The sequence below is a fragment of the Eumetopias jubatus genome, unplaced genomic scaffold, assembly GCF_037043125.1.
Source record: "Eumetopias jubatus isolate StellerSeaLion01/CBP00866 unplaced genomic scaffold, mEumJub1_p1.0 scaffold_17, whole genome shotgun sequence".
NCBI lineage: Eukaryota > Metazoa > Chordata > Mammalia > Carnivora > Otariidae > Eumetopias > Eumetopias jubatus.
In genome coordinates, this window is record NW_028274823.1 from 14,777,461 (window position 1) to 14,797,635 (window position 20,175).

Here is a 20,175-nt window from a genome sequence, read left to right on the forward strand (position 1 = left end):
AGTGTGAGTTCAGGTGGCTCGATCCTTCCGGGCAGCCCCTTGGATTACGGCACCCGCAGAACTTTCCAGGTAGGAGCCGGGTCCAGGCCCTGTGAGGAGATCCCCAGGCCCTTCAACTCACTTACCATTGCCTCCCAGGGAGAAGGATAACTTGGGGAAAATATTTGCATTTGACAGAATATTCCAATTTCTTAATTTTAAAGTGCCCTTTAAAGTAAAAATGAGATGAAAAAAATGCCTAGACTTGGCAAACAATTTGGACGATTTACAGAGAAAGACAAAGGGCCATTAAGCAATGATGTTCACCCTCATTCATAGTAAAACAAACACAAATTACAATTTAGGGAACAACACTTTAACCTACCAAATTAAAAAATGATTAGACAATTCACTGTGCTGGAAAAGGTACGACGCGCCCTCCTGTTAGAAGGAACCGTATGAAATTACCAGTATTTGGCTTCTTGGCCTATAAGGCTGGCAATTTGGCATGGGTCCGCCATGTCATGAAGTCGGTTGGAGTGTAAGTTGGTATATTGGCTACAGAAGGCAATTTGGCAATCCTGACCAAAGGAAATCTATCTTAAACATTTATTGGGCAAATTTTTACAATGTAAAACAATCATAAAGGATAGTAGTTGCATGAATATTCATGATGGGGAAATTTTGGAAAACACGTCTATGTCCAGTAGCAGAGACAACCACACCACAAGCCCTCCTCAGTGGAATCTATGAAGCTGTAGGAAGGATGAAGAGGCTCTTTCTGTACCATTAGAGAATAATATCCAATTTATCGATAGTGCAAAAAGCAAAGTGAGAATGGTACCTATTGCTACCATTTCTCTGAAATAAAAATGGTGGGGCTGGGGCTGGCTCTATGAGATGGCCACACCTGAGTGTACAAGTTGAATATTTCTGGGGACAAAAAAAAAAAACAAAACTCTGGTTGTCTCTGGGAAGAGGAACCAGAGACTTGGAGGGTGAGGGCGGACAGAGACATACCTTGTGTAAGAATACTCTCCTGGATCTTTTGCATTTTGCACCACGCGCATGTATTAATTTTTTTAAGCCCCTCTTCCTTCACGCCACGGACAGGCTTTAATCTAAGTAATGACTGCTCTGAGTCCTGTGAGAGGCTGTTCTTGCGTGGGGTCTGCTTCTTCCCCTAGCATGTTAAAAGCTGGGTGGGCAACACATGGGAGCAATGATGACTTTATCAAATATGAGAGAAATTCATTGCCTAAGGAAATAAAATACGTTCGAACAGGCCCCACAACGTGCCCTGAAAGAGAGAGATGGTGGCAGGGGAGGACCGGTAGGAGCTTTCAGGCATTACCTCTGATCAAACTTGGCTCCAGTCCCACAAATCATTTCTGAAATGTGACTTCAGAACACAGAGAATGCCAAACTTAACACCTCAACGTCAAACCAAGGGCATTAAAAAATTTATTATGGCAAAGATACAAGAGAGATGACCACATTTTTAACAAGGGTAAAGAGACTGTAACACATCTTCTTGGACCGTGTCACTGCTACAAAAATTAGACCTGTGGAAGAAAGCATTTTCAGCATGAGACTCATTTGCTTATGGAAATGGGACCTCAGATGAGCAAACAGCAGTTAGCCAGGCCCCTGGAATTCAGATCTCTTTGACTGAAAGGCTCTGCTACACCAAGCAGAGCCCAGGTGATTCTTACTAAGCAAAACCAAAGAACATCCTCCTCTCCTGTAACTTCTTAATGAGCTGAGAGTGAATCAGCTGTGTTAGGCCAAGGATTTTTTTTTTTTTTCTTTTTTCTTTTTTTCCCAAAACCAAGAGAGTCTCTGATGGGCCTGCAGCTGCGGGCCTGGCAATGCCTTCCCAGGGGCACCCTAGCCTGCCCAGAGGGGACTTTCCCTATAGAGTCAAGATCATGAATGTTCTTCATACACCACTTCTAGGAACATAAAATGTGGCAGCCACCCTGGAAAAACAGTCTGGCAGTTCTTCTAAAAGTGAAACCTAAAGTTCTCCTACGATCCAGCCCTTCTGCTCCTACATACCCAAGAGAAATGAAAACGTATGTCCACATGAAAACTTGAATACAAGCAACAGTATTCATAAAAGCCCCAAAGTGGAAACAACCCAAATGTCTGCCAACTGACGAATGGATAACTAAAATGTGGTCTATCTATATGATCTTATTTGGCAATAAAAAGGAATGAATAAGAAGGAATGATACAGGCTACCACATGGAGGAGCCTTGCAGACATTGTGCTATGAAAAAAGCCAGGCACAGAGGACTAGATATTATCTGGTTCCATGTGTACGGAATGTCCAGAGCAGGAAAATCTAGAGACAGAAAATAGACTCGTGGTTGCCTAGGGCTGGGCAAAGGGATAGGGAGATGAGCGGGTGATGGCTAATGAGTGTGGGGTTTCCTTTTGGGGTAAGGAAATGTTCTAAAATTGCATAGATGATTGTAAACTCAGTGAATATACTAGAAGTCACTGAATTACATACTTTACATGGGTGAATTGTATGGTATGGGAATACCATTTTTTTAGCATCTCAATAAAGATGTTAAAAAAAAAAAAAGACTGGGAAGGGTTGTCACTCCTGAGGGGTAAAGCCTGGTTGGGTTGGGGCAGATACCCAGACATGAGATGCAGGGCACCCCTGGTGGTATCTCTGGCTAGAGGAGGATGGTTGACCACCCAGCCCTCCCTCAGGGCTCAGCTTCAGAATGTAGCTCCTTGATGAGGGATCCCTTATGTGAGGGGATGACTTTGGTACTTGCAAAATATCGTGTGTCGGCCCTACTGTACTTGAAAACAATGACTCCACCCAACCCCCACCTCATGACTCTGAAATCCAGACACTTCCACAATGCGTCCCACCACCAGGCCTGCCAGATCCTCAGCTCCACGTCTGGCTGTGTGAGCGGGACAGGCCCCATGGCAGGAGGACCAGATTGGCTGTCAGAGGACCTGGGCCCAAGTCTGGGTTGCACTTTATGCTTGTGCTCTGCTCTTGAGTATACAAAGGAAGGGCACAGCCAGAGTGACATCTGGTCCTTCCAACAACATGCGGAGGAATTGGGAATAGTATGGTTTGACGGCCAGCACAGTTAAATGGTGCGGCTGAGCAAGGTCTTGATGTGTGTTTTTGAACACATTTTGAGGTTTAGGATTCTTCTCTCTAGCTTCCCTCTGTAATCTTAGACAAGTTGCACGACTCTCCATGTCTCACTTTCCTCATCTTAAAATGAGAGCAGTTGAGGGGGGATATCTAGGTTTCCTTCAGACCCTAACAGCCTGTTATTTATGATGATCTTCTTTGAGGGTGGACTTCTTCTTTCAGTATTTTAAATACAGTTCTATCCTCTCCCAGCCCCAACCAAGTAAGATTCTGTTCCCTTGAATGAGAAGAGAATGCCCCTATGAGCGAGATCCCAACCCAGTTTCTATCCTTTTCATGCCATAGTCTCCAAACAAACCAGTTTACATTAATAACTGCACCCCAACTGGAATTAACTTAGCGATTTCCTACAAGTTCTGCCTAGGTATTGTCCTTAGTGTGTGAGGTAAAACAGTCTCATGTTTACCTGTTTCTCAAGTAACTGATGCCTTGCTCCTGCCAAGTTGAATTTGGTGGAAGGAAAATGATATTTGATTTTTCAAAGTAAATCAGATGGACAGATGGGGAGTTGAGATGAATAGTTGAGCAGATAATGGCTGGATGGCCAGAAGACTGGATAGATGGCTGATGGATAAATGGATAGGTGAGTGGTTAAGTGGATGGACAGAAAGGGTTGGATGAATGCACGGGTAAATAGTTACATAGATGGGTAAGTGGGTGACTGGATGGATGGATGGATGGATGGATGGATAGACAGCTTGATAGGTAAGTACAGATACTAAGATATAGGTGGAACAAGAGATACGCACTCGGTCCCATTTTCACCGCTTTGCACTGTGATTTGCGAAGCCCCCAGCTTGGGCCGGAAAAGATTTATCACATGGTTGTTCCAGAGGAACTTAACCTTCTGGATTTTTCCAACATTGAGGTCCACGTCAATGTCACGCATATGACTTGCACGTGGTTGGAGGGATCCTCTGAAAACACAGACATAGAATGTTACATCAGCTGGATATATGAATACAAAGGATGATAGCAATCGATTGTTTCCCTAAACAATGCCGTTGTAGGTTTTCTGCAAATACCTTGAACGACTTCATGTTCGTCCAGGGGCTGCTAAAACACAAATGTATTTGTGAAGCACACATCTGCAAAAAAATATAGGACTCTAGATTTCTACTGTTTTAATTTGTCCTTAGGGGAAATCAAATATTTGGGGAGGCATATTAACCCTATAATTACACTACAAGACTAACTAATGTAATGTCTTATGTTTAAAGATGCATGTGGCTCAGCAGAGGTCTTCTGTTAGGATTTCATATGGGGTATGGAAAGTCGTCAAAGAGCTTTAACTTAACATGAAAAGCATGTTAACATGCTTACATAAACATGTTTACATAAACATAACACGTTTATGTAAAAGGACAAAAAACAGAATATAATTTTACAGCACAGTTACAGTTCATCCAACACACATTTACCAAGTACCTCCTCTGCCCAGCAAAAGCTAGGTGCTGAGGCTACCACCACAGCAACAAGAAGCTAGGGATGCCTGTTTTGGGGGGTAGAGAGGCCACGTGTTGGGGGAATTGCCACATAAACGTGCGTCACTGAAGGAGAATTTGATATCCATAAAACCGAAGTCAGAATTGGACATTCCAAAAGAAGTTAGTGCATATTTGATTTTAAATAGTGAATTCCCCCTCTGGGCCTCACTCTTCTCATCTGTAAAATGGGATGACTGGATCAGATGCTAAGATTTTCCTCCAGCTCTGACATTTTAGGATTCAATGGCTCTCTATAGAGTAGATGGCCAGATTTATAGATCATTTTATACCCAATCTCTTATGAATACTCTATGATGAAAAGTCTGACCATTTCACTTTACTGTCAAACTTACTTGAAAATTTCATATTGTTTTGAGTTTCCGTTACGTCCATACAAAGCAATCCTGAAGTACCCTCTCGTTTTCTTTTTTCCAGCCAGTGTGACCGACACCCTGTATCTCCAACCTGTCCAAAGACATATAATCAGTTCAATGAACTCATCTCGTTGAAAAAAAAAAAATCATCCCATGGAAGGATTCTTGCTCCTAGCTTGGAATCCCCAGCCTGAAATGTCAATGGTGCCAAGGTAGAGAAACCCTAATCTAGAGCTTTCTCTGAGCATTCGTACATACACTTATATAAGTTTATAAAAGAATATCCAGGCTTTTTTCCCCTTCCACAGATAGGATGCACTATTATTCTCTATTGTCTCCACCCATCCTCACTCCAGACTGATTTACCACCCTTCTCTCTCCTACCCTGTGTTCTGGAAGGCCACCCCCACCAGGGATCTTGCCACTGGCGTTCAGTTGAGTTCAGCTGGTAAGAGATGTGTGCAGGAGATCGGAAGACAGGAGGAAAGAGGGGGACCCATCTCTCATGCTCCCCTGCTGCCTCCTGGCTCCAGTACCAGACGTCTGGCAGTAACTCCCCCCTCTATGATAACGTGTCACTCCAGGAGCCCACAGCCACCAGATTCTGGGTGCCTCAGCGTCCCTTGTTTGTTCCTTTAACCTTGCCCACACCTCTCAAAGTAGACCTTTCAATAAAGTCTCTTCATTTGAACCACTTCAATTGAGTTTTCTTTCCTGTTGGGACCCTGACTGATACATGTTGTGTTGCATTTGTTGTATCAATACGTGGTTTTTTGGTCATTTGCCTTTTCACTTACTATAGAGGATTTCTCTCTTCAGTACACAGAACTATCTCCTTGCTTTTAATGGTTAATACAGTATGGGTTGTTTACCAGTTGGTGGGCATCTAGGTTTCTCCTCACTAAACTTTTGGTATTAAAAACAATGCTGCAGTGCACATCCTTGAGCACACCTTCTTATGCAAGCATTGTCCTGAGGTACGTCTGAGAAGTGGAATGACTGGGTTGAAGAAATAAGCACATGAGACATTATAGATACTGCCAAACTGCTATCTTCCATCATAACTATTGTAAGGATTACATGAGATACTACATGTGACAAGTGTTTTGTAAAGTGCTATACATATGTATATTTTAATTTATCACTCCCTTGGAAAATAACACTCTTCTACTTAGCCACCATGTATTATTACTTATGACAAATGAATCTTGATGATTTTACTATCTTGTACTTTTTTGGTGAGAAGCTGGGCAAAACAACAACACAAACACTGTGTGTGTGTGTGTGCGTGCGCACGCGTATGCATGCGTTGATTGTGTAGGGAGACTATATTATCTGTATGACAGATAATCATGGGCATGACCTCTTGACTTACAGTGGCTTTGCCCCACATGACCCTCTTCTTCTGTTAATGGATTCACCCTTTCCGGTACCGGGGTGCATGAAAATGTGACCAGCCTGTGCCAATCACTGTACTTCACTCCATTGATCAGGATTATTGGTTAAATAGTGACCTTCTATTACAGCTAAACTGGCTGGAGTTGAGTTTCTGTCAGTTGCTAGCAGGGGTCCTGACTAATTAGGCTGATACACCTTCCAAATTATTTGCAAGAGTTTTTAAATGAGTAAAATGGAAACTTACGAGTAAAGTTACCACTGTCTCCTGTGTTCAGGAAAAAGGTTTGTCCCACAGCACTGGTTTTCCCCACAAATTGGTCAGCGTAGTGCCCCATTTGGGGGCATCCTTCAGCTGGACAAGGGAAACAGCTATTCTAGTGAAAAAGACATAATTTGCTTGTTAGTGGTGGGCTTTGACTGACTCACTCAGTCACTCACGGAATCACTCACCTTCCCATCCATATTCCTGTTTATCTACCCATGCACCCATCTATCCCCATCCGTCCGCTCATCTACCTGCCCACTGAACTGTCCATCCATCCTCCCACCCCTTCACTGACACGCATGCATTCATCTACCCATGCATCCATGCATTCATCCTCAGAATCATGCACAAAACTGTATGAAGCCCTGCTACGTACCCAAAGAAGTACCCAGAAAACTTGGAGTATAGTTGGGTAGACAAGTCATATCCAGGAAGCAATGATTTTAAAATATGGAAGGGAAATGCAAGACATCTTCCAGGAGGAATAAATGGGACAAATAAGTTAATTCAAAAGAGCAGAGGAAGAGAAGGTCTATGACCATCTTCACTTTCATGTGAATTATATAATTGATCCCTGTGTGATGCTTCCCAAATGGCAGCTCATTAGTTGGGGATGGGGGAGGTGGTTTGCTCTGTTCAGATCAGAATAACTTTTTATACTATGGTGTCACTGGTCTTCTGTTCTTTGCTCTCACCAAATCCATCTTCCATGATATGCAGAGCTATTTTGCAATTTGGAAAGCACAAGACAAGTGCTGGAGTGTCTCTCAACCCGAGAACATTAAGGTCGAAATCAATTTTGAAAGGAAAACGCAGGAGTATAAATATACTTTTATTTTTACTTTTGAGAAAAAAATATTTTGAAGCTTCAAACGTTTGCAACTCCAAAGTGCTAATTGATTCAGGTAAGAAGCCCAACCCTTCACACTGGTTTGTTGTTTCGGAACGATATCACCTCAGAGATCACTTAGGGGAAATGGGACTTCTATAGTGGAGAAATCTGGCAGATTTTTTTAATCTTAAACAAGTAATCAAACTGTAAGTCATCAAATAATAAGACAAAGTGTCACTAAATGAATGCCAATGTCTCTGGTTGTGATACACTGAGGACTCGATAACACCCAGTGAATCATGAAGAAATAACCAGACAAATTCAGATTGTGGGCTCTTCTATGAAACATTTGGTCTGGAATCCTTATAACCGTCAATGTCTTGGAAGACCAGTGAAAGATGTAGAGCTGTTCTGGATTAAAGGCGCCTAGAAAGGGAGGTCCTGGGTGGCTTAGTCAGTTGAGTGTCTGACTCTTGGTTTTAGCTCAGGGCATGATCTCAGGGTCATGAGATCGAGCCCCATGTTGGACTCCATGCTGGGTGTGGAGCCTGCTTAAAATTCTCTCTCCCTCTCTCCCCTCCCTGCCTGCGCATGTGCACTCTCTCTCTCTCTCAAAAATAAAAAAGAGAGAGAGAGAGAGAGAGAAATTAAAGGAGATAAAAATAATGCAACGCAGGAAAAAGAAGGGAAGAAAGGAAGGGAGGGAGAGAGGCAGAAAAGAGAAGAAAGGGAGGGAGGAAGAGAGAGAGGGTGAATGAAAGAAAGAAAAAGACAGCTCTAGAGGACATTGGATATTTGGAGAAGTTTGAATATGAACTATATTTTAGAAAATATTAGTGTATCAATGTTAACTTTCTTGAACATTGTTCTATAGGAAAATGATCTTGTTCTCAGGAGATGAATGTATTTATGAGTAAAGTCTTGAGTTTGCTTTCATATAATGTAGAAGAAAACTATACATATGCACACATTTACATGTTAACAATCGATGCGTCCTTCTTGTGGCTCCTGTGCAGATTGGGAATCTTCTAGAATAAAAAGTTGGGATCTAGGGAAGGCCCAGCGGTGAGGTCCCACCCTGCTTCTGGGAGAAGGTCTCGCTGAGGCTCAGCATGTCTGGTCCCTCCTCCCGTTCCTCATGAGTTTACAGCTCTGCTCTGTGCCAAGCGACAGGGACAAAACCCCCACTGCCCACAGGGCCACCAGCATCTTCCCCCGGCCCTGGTGTGACCTACCTCCTGAAACTCATTGTAGGAGGCACACGGGTAGCCCAGGAAGCCGTCGGGGCTGAGGATGCTGCTTGAGTAATACTTGTAGCTCCTTAGGTGATTGCAAGCCACAAAATCTCGGGTTCCTGAGGAAGCAAAGGCCACGGGAGCTCACAGGACGCATTTCACTTTTGAAGGCTGAACCACTCTGACCGATCGAGGAGTCCCCTCCAAGATGGGTGTCAGGGCACAATCTGAAATATCTGACTGACTTGGACATACGTAGGCACGAGGGGGAAATCTGGGGCCGGGCATGTAATGTGAAGGAATGATGGGGGCTGGGGGCCATGCAGGGGGCAGTAAGAAATGTATATGCGGAGAGGGGAGGGATGGGGTGGGGACAGCAACAGCCTTTAAGGGGACCCTACACGGTCCAGCCAGTCGTTGCATGGTAAAGGCCCAGATTACTTGCTCTGATTTTTCACGAGTAGCTAGCATCTTGACTTTTCCATGAAAATCTTTCCATGCTCAAATGATAGCAGTACATTCCCACTTTTAAATAGTCACTGTGAAGGCCAATCACATACTGCTGTGGGTTGCGTTCTGCCTGCAGGCTGGGCCTCAGTTTGCGAGCTGGACACGCCGGACAGGCCTTTTGAGTGAAGCAGGCTCGCCTGTGCCTTTGGCCCCAGGCTGAGAACTCTTTCTTTCCTACCATTCCAGGCACAAGGTAAAAGCAATGGCCAGTACAATTACTGTGGCCTCTGGCCACTCTGTCACTGCATTTTACTCACCATCTTTTTCTTTAACCCGAAGTCCTCGTTTGGAAAATTGTTTTCTCACTTCTCCAGCTACTGGGTACAAAACTTCCTACGAAGTGATCCCCGGCAACATCAGACGTAGCTGGGGGTCCCTTCGGGGGTGGGGGTCTGGTGGCTTCATTCCCCGCCCAGGGAGAAACGCACACTGGGAAGCAGCGGTGGGATTAGCTCCCCACAGCTCTGGGCTCTACCTGCCCCCCAGCCCAGAAACTTCCTGCAGAAGCTGGTTCCGTGTGCCCCACACCAACGCTCATCTCCAGACAACAGAACTTGTTTCAAATTGAATTGTTTCTTTCGTCCAAAACTGCTGCCCTGGGATTCCCACCCTACAGGAGCACGAAGCTTTCACTGTCCTCTGCTCAGCCTGGGTAACTCAGAGCTCCACACGGTCCCCACACACCGCAGTGTTCATGGGCTTCTTCAGTCTAAACGGTCTTTTTAATTAAACCCGGGCTCCCATTTTGTGTGGCCTGCTCGGCACTTCTGGGAGGGGACAGCCCTCCCTGTGACTCTGGTGGTCTCCCAGGGAGCTGAACAGTTGCGTCTTCCCCGGAGTAACTTGGCGCTGAGCCCAGAGGAGGTTAAAGCACCACATACTGTCAGTGGATATCGCCTGTGGCTTCAGCAACCCTGCTCTTTAACATCAACATATGGAATATAAAAATGCCACCGAAGGTCACTGAGCCCTGTGTAACGGACTTGCACGGGTGCTTGCTTTGGGCTAGACCCCAGTGCGTCTGGGAGATCCCCAACACAGTTCTTGGCTTCGGGGAACTCCCAGCTCGGACAAATAAATCCTAAAATGAAATGATCACAGACTCTCAGGGAGGGCAGTGAAGCCTGGTTTCAGGGCTGGGCGACCAAAGTAGCCGAAGGTCAGAACAAGGGCAGCGAGCCCAGATGATGCTTTAGGTCACTTCCTATTAGAGGCACTGAGCCTGCCCCCTCAGATGAACGGAAGTCCACACAAGGCTCATCCCCCAGGGCCCAGGCCTCCTGCTTCCAGCCCACTCTCTCCAAATCCGCAGAACATGTCCCCCTCTTTGTCTTCCTACCAGCTCAACTCCTTTCTGTGCCTAGAACCTGACCACAGCAAATGGCAAGAAAGTCTAAGCCACTCAGATCTTTGTTTATACCCAGCGAGCAGTCCTTCAAAGAACAGGCACGGAGGACGGAGGGCCAAAGCCCAAGGTGGGTCTTTGCCAGTGGGCTGGTCCCCTCCTGCCTCAGCATCCTGCCAAGCGGACGATGGTGCAGGAAGGGGCACGAGGTCGGGGCTCTGCAGCCAGAAGTTGGGCTTAAATCTAGGGTAGCCTTGGGCAAGTTTTATAACTGTACTGACCCAGTTTCCTTGTCTGTAAAATGGGGCTGATGAGAGTAAAGACCTCATGTCATTGTTGTGGAAATGCCTGGCACAGAGTACGCACCATTTCTCCCCAAGTGGAACAGCAGCTGTCTTGCTTCTCTAACTTACGTACCTTCCCATAGGCCATCTATGTCAATGATGGTTGAAAGGATATTTTTCTGACATCCAGGCATTTGCTTTCCTCCGTTTGGATAGAAATCTAGATGGCCCACCTTTTGGCTCATTCCAAAACCTGAAATATTGTAAGCAGAGGGGAGCAGGGAGGTGAGTGGTCCCAATGTTAGGTTGTGGTCACAGACAGCGTTCAGCTCCTTCCAACCACAGCAAGAACCTTCTTGGCAAATTCTCTCCTCGGCCTAGCCACCCTGTCTGTGGCTCTGCAGAAAGTGCTCAGAAATGGGCACTTGGCAAGACAAGAAGGGAAGAGAGCACACAGGAAGAGGGATAAGAGGGAAGGTGGGCTCTGGGTGAGCATGCACACAGGCGTATTGTATGTATATGTCTGTCTTGGGGAGACCCTGAGCAGTACCATCATGCCCTGACACCACTCTGTACCAGCAGATACGTATCAGGACTGTGAAATTTTTTTTACCGTATTCATTTAAAAATTTTTACTTCTATCTTATATTGTTATGCTGAGACCACATTCCGTTATGTTGCTATATTGAGAGGCCGGCACAATGGTAGGAGTTTTGGTTTTTGAAGCATATAGACCTGTGATCACAACCTGCTTCTACCTATAGACTCTGTCATGTTGGGCAATTACTTGGCCTTGACCTTGTGGAGCCTCACTTCCCTCTGGCAGTGAAATCGTAATAATAATACCCACTTTTTAGGGTTGTTACGATTAATGAGCTGATGTGTACAAAATGTTCAAAGCAGCGCATGGTAAACACTCAATAAGTGATATAATTTTCATTAAAAACATGCTTTCACTGGCACGTTTCATGAGTGGTTGCATAAGAATATAATGAAAAAAGAACACTGACTTTAGAAGAAATAGATAAAAGGATGTATTTCATCTCCAACAAAACAAACTGTAACCATAGCTTTGACAAAAGAAGTAAAAAAAAAAAAAATTCAAAAGTTAACTTTTGCATTTTGCCGGTACAGGTCAAACATCAATAAGAACTTTAACTGTCCCTCTGGATATTGGCAGATTGAAAGGACTAAAGATTTGAAGACTGATGACAGCCTTCCAGGATGTAGAAGTGTTTTTGGTTCTACCTGGGCCAGCAGGCAGGCCGATCCCACTGGCACTGTACTGCCTGTTTGTCTGTGGCTGGTGCCGGAGGTATTCCTGTGGTTAGCCTCACGGTATGCGTGTGGCGTGCACCTGGACCCACTGCCATCAGTCACAGCTGGTCACTGGGAGGTGCAGTGGGGAACCCACCTAGGAAGGGGATGATGGGAGCCGAATCCGTGTGAATCACATCCACAAACATGGCATCAGATGGGTCCAGCCGAACCTCCTCAGATGTGCCCTGGAAGCACGGCTGTGCGGGGTCCAGTCCTGAAATGGGGGAGGTGGGTAGTTACACCACACTCTAAGACAAACCAGGCTCTAAACCCTCTACCCACAAAATCCATGGGGATTTCTGGGCCAAGAGTCCCAGACCTCAGCAGCCGTGATTTGGGGAATTGGCCCGTAGCTCCCGGTCTGCTCAGGAGAGAGAAGTTGAGACAGAAAGGCTAGAAGTGGGGTCACTGTCAACAAACATCCAGAAGTCCCCAGTGCCTGACTCTGAGCAGGATCTAGGGCACCCTCTTGCCCCCTCATCTCCTTTGATCTTTTTACCTTCACCTGTTATTATTTGGCCACAGCTCTCTCCAAGACTGCAAGGTCCCTGGCCTTGCCCAGCTCCACCCAGTCCCCTGTCCCTACGCCGTCTGTCTCCTCTGGCTGCTTACGCTACCCCCACCCACTGCTCACTTCCCCACATCCTCCCCTAATAAATCTCTTCTCTCCAACACCGGGCTCAAACACCACCTCCTCAGGGAAAACTTAGCCTCTCCTTTCTCATCGCACACAACCCACATTGTATAGGATTATTTTGTGCTTAATTAATTTGGCTCTGAATTGACTTGCCTACTTAATCGTCTGCCTCCTGGACTAGACTGTGGATCTCCTGAAATGTGCTGTGGCCACTTCACCTTTGAAGAGAGGCAGAGGGTGGAACTCACCGGGCACCTGGGACTCAGGCACCTATATTTAGCCCTGGTTTTCTGCTCAAGGTCAAACACCTGCCCCTCTGAGCTTCAGTTTCCTTGTCCGAATGGTGGGAATAACAACCACTCTCTTACAGGGTTATTGTGAAACCCCCATGAAAAGGTGGAAGAGAAAGGACTTTGCAAACTGAAAACCTCTACAGAAACATGAACTATGATCCCCTTATCCGTCCCCCAACACCGGCACAGCGCCGGGAGCAAAGGAGACAATTCATTACATGGTGAATTGAACTGTTTGCCAAAGCCACATGCTGATTTGCCGGCACAAAATAAATAGTTGTCTGTGTCTGTCTTGTATTCGTTCATTTTTGCCAAGTGACTCATTCATTTATTCAGTATTTACTGAGCACCTCCGATGTGGCAGGTTTCAGGTGGCCACTTCTCATTCTCTGCCTGCGCATGGCACAGCACTCGTATTTGTGGAACGGATGAATTAATTTTAAAAAATCAGTTATATTATTATTATATTACGCCTGCAATAATAACCCTGAAGTCAGGCACTTAATATTCTAGTTATAGTTTTCTTTTTAAAAAATAAATGTATTTTTATTTACAATCAGGTATTTTCTAATACACATGAAAACACGGACAGTTGACTTTCTGATTCCAGTGGGAGCACCACCTACACCCCCCTCCCGCTGGCGGTGGGGGGTGCGCGCGGCCGGGGCTCCTGCGTGGGCCGCGCTCCCGTCTCACCCCGGCCGCCCGCACCCAGTCGGGGCCGCGCGCTGCGCACCTGTGATCCTGCCCGCGTGGCCGCCCAGCCTCCTGCCCGCCTCGGCCGCCGCGTGCGCGCCCAGGCTGTGGCCGATGAGGTGCACGTCCTCCGGGCTGTAGCCCAGCACGGTCTGCGGACGGATGGCGCGTCAGGTCCCGCCGGCGGGGGTCGGGGGGAGGGGATGCGCGCGGGCGCGGGGCTCGGGGATGCGGACGGGACTCGGGCTGGAAACTCGCGAGGAGCCCCGCCCCCCCCCCCCCATTCCAGGACGCCGCCTGGGACCATGCGACCCGGCACGGCCCTCTGCGTGGCCCGCGGGCCGGCTCGTGAGCGGGGCAACAGTGCTGACCAGCGGCCACCGAGTCAACTGCAGGCTTCCCCGGGAGGGGACCGACGTGCGCTGCCTGCTGCCACCCGCACCCCGCCGCAGGGCCACGTCCCCGATCCCTGGGAGAGCGTGGGTAGTGGGCCTGGCTCTGGGATTCTCCAGAATAGACCTTCTAGAAGGCTGTAAGGGGCCTTCCGTCCTGGGCTGTGTGAGAATGAAGACTCATCTGGCCTGAGACTAGCTGGCAGCCCAGCGTGCTCTGGAATTCCCAGAAGAGCCTACAGGGAAGGCTTTCTTTCAGAAGGGGAAACTGAGCCTCAGAGAGGTTAATTTGCCTCGCGTCCCATAAGTAGGAGTCTTCGGGACAATTCAGGAGGAAGGAAAGGGGCAACTTCACCTTAGAAAAGGCCCTCCTTGGGCTTCCAGGCCCTGTCCCAGCCCCGGGGGGTCCTTAGGCTGCATCTTAGGTATGAGGAAGGTGGTGCTTGGGTGCCCCCCTCTCTCCTCCCTGCCTGCCACCCACAGGATGTGGCCCAGGCAGGGTTTTACCGACAGATTTTGTATGAAGAAAGCTATCTCTGCTCCCACAACGCGAATGTTGTGGACGGCTTGGGTATATTTTGTCTTGGCCCCGCGTTTCCAGTCCACGCAGATGCAATTCACCTTCTCCACCTTAAACATTTTCTGGGGAAGACAAGCAAGAGGGAGAAACCAATTTATCAACAGCCACAGATTGTACACTCCAGAGATAGGCATTCACACCCGTCAGTGCTAGTTGTGCCAGAGCCTGATTCCTTGCACTTGTCCACACTTCTGCCACATCACTATTGACTGGGTATGCTTATCCTCACTTAACAGATGTGGAAACTGAGGCCCAGAATGGATTAAATGATTTGTGTAAGGTCTCAAGGATACTTAGTGACACACCCAGATCAAAAAGATCACTTACTAGATCAGGGGTTATCAGACTATCAAGGTAGGGCCAAATCCACCTGCTTTTATAGATAAAGTTTTCTTGGAACAAGCCACACCCATTTGTCTACTTACTGTTTCTCTCTGCTTCTGAGCTAAAACAGAGTTGAGTTGAAACCATATGACCCAAATTGAACACAGATGCTAAAGTATCTGCTACCTGGTTCTCTACAGGAAAAGTTTGTGGACCTCTACACTAGATAGTTGAAGCCCTGGGTAGTGCTGCTTTTATGTTCCCAACAATACTCTGGGTGTTCTAGTCTGACCCTAGCTCCTGATTTGGATAGTGCAGATACAAAACATTCCCATCAGCACAGAATGGTCTATTGGATAGCAAAGCTCTAGAAGGTAAATTTAAGTGCTTTCCTGTCACCCAAGGGTTTTACATAAAGCATCAAAGAAAAATGTCAGGAAATTTGCTCTAGTCTCTACCTCTGGAATTTTCTGACTGGACTCTGGTTCTTTTCGGCCTCAAGAGGAGCTGGCTGGCCAGAAGTTGTTGGGTTGGGAGAACTTGACAATGGACGCCCTGGGAACCCATGCTTTCCTTGGTGGTTTCGCAAAGGACAGTTCTTTCCCTGAGTATTACCTTTCCCAGCCTCAGGGACACTGGGGCTGCGGGGTTTGAATCTGGGTGCTGGGTGCTGATCTCCATCTGGAGTGGCTAGGTGTGGGGGGTGGGGGGGGCCCTTACCTTGCACATGTCTATCAGCCAGTTCTCTTCCCCCTTGTCTATGAAGCCGTGGATGATGAAGCGTGTCTTGCGGTCTAGTTGGAAGTTGGAAGCCTCGACCGTGGCTAGATCAGTGGCAGTGATCAGCTGGTTTAATTACAAAAAAAGTGCTAGGCAAAATGCCTGAAGAAGGATCACAAAGTAAAAACAGCACCATAGCCGCGTCCAAGCAAACTCCCAGCTGGGAGCTGGGAGCAGGGCATTTGTCCCCTAGAACCTCACAGTGGGTGACCTCAGGGACCTATAGATAGACACCAGCTTTCTGAAACCTCTCAGGGACTGGAGCTGGGAGCTGCTTGGATTCTGAGCATGTCCTTCTTGGTCACTTCTGACCACCAGCAGGAAGCCTGTCCTGCTTCCACCTGGTAGGCCTTCTGGGAACTGAAGGGTGCCCCGAGGGTCCCCACCTTTTGTCTCTGGAGGCTAAGTTTCCCTTCTTCCTATCTGTCTTCTAGCTCCTCAGGAAGGATTCATAGTTTCCCCATTTCCATCCCGTTGAGGGGCTTCTCTCCCAACCCTGCCTGGCGCAGGAAGAAGACAGACCCTTCCAGGGAATGCCAGGCCTGGGCTTCTCCATAAATGCTGCTCATACTTTCCCAGGAACAGGCTACTGCAGCTGGGAAGCTTCTGAAGGTCTGTGCATGGGTGTGTGTGTGGATGTGATAGTTTCTGGGTTGGGCATCCAGAGATTTCATTAAGCTATGCATAGTGGTCTGTGATCCGGAGAGCTAAGTTGGCTCCAGGTCTAACACTGGTGAGGAAGCATCATCTGCAAAGTTCCAAGGCAGTGCATTTTTTCTTTAGACAACCATGTGAAGGCTCCAGCGTGGGCACCCAAATCCACCCACCGTGCAGTGTTTCCACACCCACTCTTACTTGGAAGTTGTTCGGATTTTCATTTGTGTACAGGAGAAAGCGGGTGTCAACGTCTTTGGGATCCCAGGGAAATAACTTTAAAGGCCGCTGAAGGGTCCCGCACCATGGCTTTTCATTGGAAAAGCAGCCAAGATGTCCATAACAGATTTCCTTTCCTGGGGCAGGAAGAGCAATGAGCAGGGCACTTGTGAGGTTCTGGAAAGGAGCATTGTATTCTCGGCTACACAAGAGGATTCTTCGGGGGGAGCCCAGGCCTGGCTATGGCCAACACTGGTCTTTACCTTTGCCAGCCATTGTTCCCCAAACTTCTGTGGTGATAGGAATCACCTGGGGGCTGGGAGTGACTATGTGTGTGGAGTCTACACAATCCCAGGCCCCTCCCTCAGAGATTCTGATTCACCTCACTCCCTAGGATGGGGTGCTGGGAATCGCACATTTAATGCTGTTTAACCCTTATCATCTGGCCAAGTCGGGGAATCACTGAGAATTCCTGGGACCCTTCTGCCTTAAAACTACTTCTCCCAGGAAACTCCCAGACGGCCTTGGACGTATATTCATCAAGCATCAGGTAATTATCCAAATGTGAAAACCTGTGGCATGGTGCCTCTTGATTCCCCTTGACCTCTCCATAACATCCACCACCGGCCGTGCACGAAGTAGGCATTTGTGGGTATTCGTCCAATGCACATAACTTCATGTCATCCTTTTACACACATTTTTACGCCAAATTATTCTCTGCTATTTCAGATTTTCCCTGTTGTTCTTAAAAGGTGAATTTTTTAAAGAACAGGGATGATTTATTGTTGCATCATACTATATGTAGTAGGGGCTCAACCCATGCCCCTGATGATGCACATAACCATAAATGTCACTCCTTTCTCTGCCTACAACATGCACATTTCTGTAAGAAATTGTCACTGAGGGTGACATAATCATATCTGGAGGATTGCAGTGGGTCTCTGTCTTAGGCTTTCTCAGCTCCTAAAGTGCTGGTGCTAAATGCTGGCCGTTCATTCAAAAACTGGTGATAGTTAATACTTGTTTACTGTGCGCCAGATACCACTTTACCAGTATTGTCCCACTGAAGACTCAGAACAGCCCCGCGAGGAAGGAGGTTGTATTATTACACCCATTTTACAGATGAGGAAACTGAGGCACAGAGAGACAGAGTAAGCTGCCCAGGGGACGGCCAGCAGTGGAGCCAGGATTTGAACCTGTGGAGTTTAATTGGGAATACAGCCAGGTGCTGAGGAGAGGCTGGGACAGATCGGGGTCAAACCCCGTCTTGAGAGAGAGAGGAAATCTAACAGGGAAGGAGTAACGAGGGAGGGGAATTCACTCTGGAAGCGGGGGGACTAAAGTAACGCTTGCCTCGGTGGCAAATGCAGGGACTTGGGGACCAGGTTAAGACACCTGGGCTGTTGGGGGAGAGTGGGGAAGTGCTGGAGGGCGTTGAGCCGGTGAGTGGTGTGGGGACCCTGCTTCATGAAGGTGTTCTGCAGAGCCTAGTGTAGGTGACTCAGAGGAGGGAAGCCTGGGAGAGGCGGGGGTGTGGGGTGGGGCAGTGCAGGGGCAGGGAGCCTGGGGAGGTCACAGGTGTCCTAACCCCCGATGACAGTGGAAATTAAGGCAGAGGTGGGAGAGGGGGGTAGGAGGTGATGTCTGAGCCTGGTTTGGGACAAGTGAGTTTGAGGCATGGTGGGAGGTCCTGGAATTCAGAAGGGTGGGGGGCCAGAGGCTAGGCAAGGAGGAAGCCCCAAAGTAGAGAAAGAAAGGTGGGGTTGCCTGGGAGTGACTTCTGGGGGCTGCCCAAGTCTGGGGCAGGAGGAGGCAGCAGACCAGCAAAGGAGACCAGAGGGGCCAGAGAGGCCTGAGATGCAGCCATGTCCACCCCGGACTGCTGTCGGGAGCCAGGTCTCGCTCCATGGCTGGAATGGGAGGCCCAGAGGGGGCCTGGGGACAAGCCAAGGAGACGAGGCGGGTGAGTCTGGGTGCGGAAGTAAGCCGCAGTGGGGACCCGAGGAGACCATGTCTGTTGTTGCGGGAAGCATGCTCCAGCAGGGTTTGGGGGGGCCAAGCCAGGCAGTGAGGGGTTCTGCCTGATGGGAGGAAGTGAGGCAGCAAGGGTGTGCGTCACGCCTCTGCGGGGGTGGGGGTGATGGGAAGTAAGCAGGCCGGAGGCTCCAGGGGACTGCGGCGGTCAGGGAGGTTATTTCTGTTTGAGGGCGAGTAGACCTTGGTATCTGTATCTGAATCTGAACAGAGGCCAGAGGAGAGGGACTGATCGGGGCTGGGGAGACAAAGACCATGTGAGGAGAGACAGTGGGGGCCATGGGCAGGAGGGTGGGTTCATTTGGCCGGCCTGTCACACAGTGTCATCTCTGTGACATTAGTCTGCGGACATGGGCTTGGCCACTCGAGGGACCGAGGGTGTGGGGGGCCTGCCGAAGTCGCCTCCCCCTGCCCCAGCTGCTGTCACCTCTGCCAGCCGCCTCACCGCCCCTAGAAGCCTTTGCAGGAGGAACAGGACAGAGCAGGAGGATTACCCGGGATCATCCGTGTCAAGCCCATTGCCACAGAGTCACCCCTCCCTGAAGGATGGCAGTTGCTTTCCTTGAAATAATGGTAATGCTGTTATTCATGACGGCCGTAATCATGGCGATAATGTCTCTAGCGGCCTCACCCAAAGGCCCACCCAGGCACTGTCACTCTCTCCCCAAAGGGAGGGTAACAGCGTCCTCACCTCTGACAGTGGCCAGCAGGAGAAGGCCGATGGTCCAGGAAGGCAGCATCTACGTGGATGAAAACACAGACACACAGACACCCCTGGGCACAGGTACGAGGCTGGCGGTAGCCGAGCCCAGACAGAGCACACAGTGTGTGGAACCCAAAGCCCAGCACCTGGGCCCTCTGGGGCTCCCCCTGAGGCTGAGGCCTCCCCCCGCCCCCCCAAACACTGTTCTGAGAACCCCAGTGTCTGGATCTCCCCGCCGCAGGGCGCTCCCCCCCTCCCCCCTCCCCGGGGCCACATCCCTCTGGCAGCCCCAGTGCCACCAAGCTGCCCCACGGGGGCCGAGACTTACTGTGCATCACGAGAAAGTTCTCTAACAGCCTGGCGGGTTGGCTGTGGCTCTTATACCCGGCCCTCCCCTTTGGCCTCCCGAGAGGAGAGGAAGGGGAGGCTAGCTAGGGCTGTGCCCTTGCGTGCTTCGAACTTCGGTTCTCACGAACACGTATCACATAAACACATCCACACGTCCCACCAGCTTGGCCGTATGACCGAGACGCTCAAAAGAAGAAAAGGAACACGGCTCGGCTCTGGCTTTGTTTAGAAACATAGTCTTTATATTAAGACGGTTTCTGAGCTGAATCGTCTGTACTTTGACCTGG

General features: G+C 48.5%; 1 protein-coding gene across 2 annotated transcripts; it reads right to left on the reverse strand.

Moving 5' to 3' along the window:
• Positions 1-1,480: 1,480 nt before the first annotated feature.
• On the reverse strand, positions 1,481-19,613 carry LOC114223089 (pancreatic lipase-related protein 2). 2 transcript variants are annotated; one of them, XM_088019771.1, is made up of 13 exons: positions 19,529-19,601; positions 16,786-16,940; positions 15,871-15,996; positions 14,754-14,888; positions 13,895-14,006; positions 12,323-12,442; positions 11,042-11,161; positions 8,766-8,888; positions 7,686-7,687; positions 6,682-6,811; positions 5,019-5,130; positions 3,928-4,095; positions 1,481-1,544 (listed from the first exon to the last, which is right to left on the reverse strand). In XM_088019771.1, the coding sequence occupies exons 1-13, from the start codon at positions 19,575-19,577 to the stop codon at positions 1,481-1,483; spliced, it is 1,416 nt and encodes a 471-aa protein (XP_087875897.1). In that variant the 5' UTR covers positions 19,578-19,601. The 2 variants fall into 2 exon arrangements, with proteins under 2 accessions (XP_087875897.1, XP_027977615.2); XM_028121814.2 differs by lacking the exon at positions 7,686-7,687 and having other exon boundaries at positions 8,770-8,888; positions 19,529-19,613.
• Between the last annotated feature and the right edge of the window lie 562 nt (positions 19,614-20,175).

Excerpts from the sequence above, each read along its gene's own strand:
- LOC114223089 (XM_088019771.1), bottom strand. The coding sequence starts at position 19,577 with ATGCTGCCTTCCTGGACCATCGGCCTTCTCCTGCTGGCCACTGTCAGA. Across the intron at positions 16,941-19,528 it reads CCTGCTGGCCACTGTCAGAG|GAAAGGAAATCTGTTATGGA; the intron begins GTGAGGACGCTG and ends TTCCTGCCCCAG. Across the intron at positions 15,997-16,785 it reads AAAATCCGAACAACTTCCAA|CTGATCACTGCCACTGATCT; the intron begins GTAAGAGTGGGT and ends TAATTAAACCAG.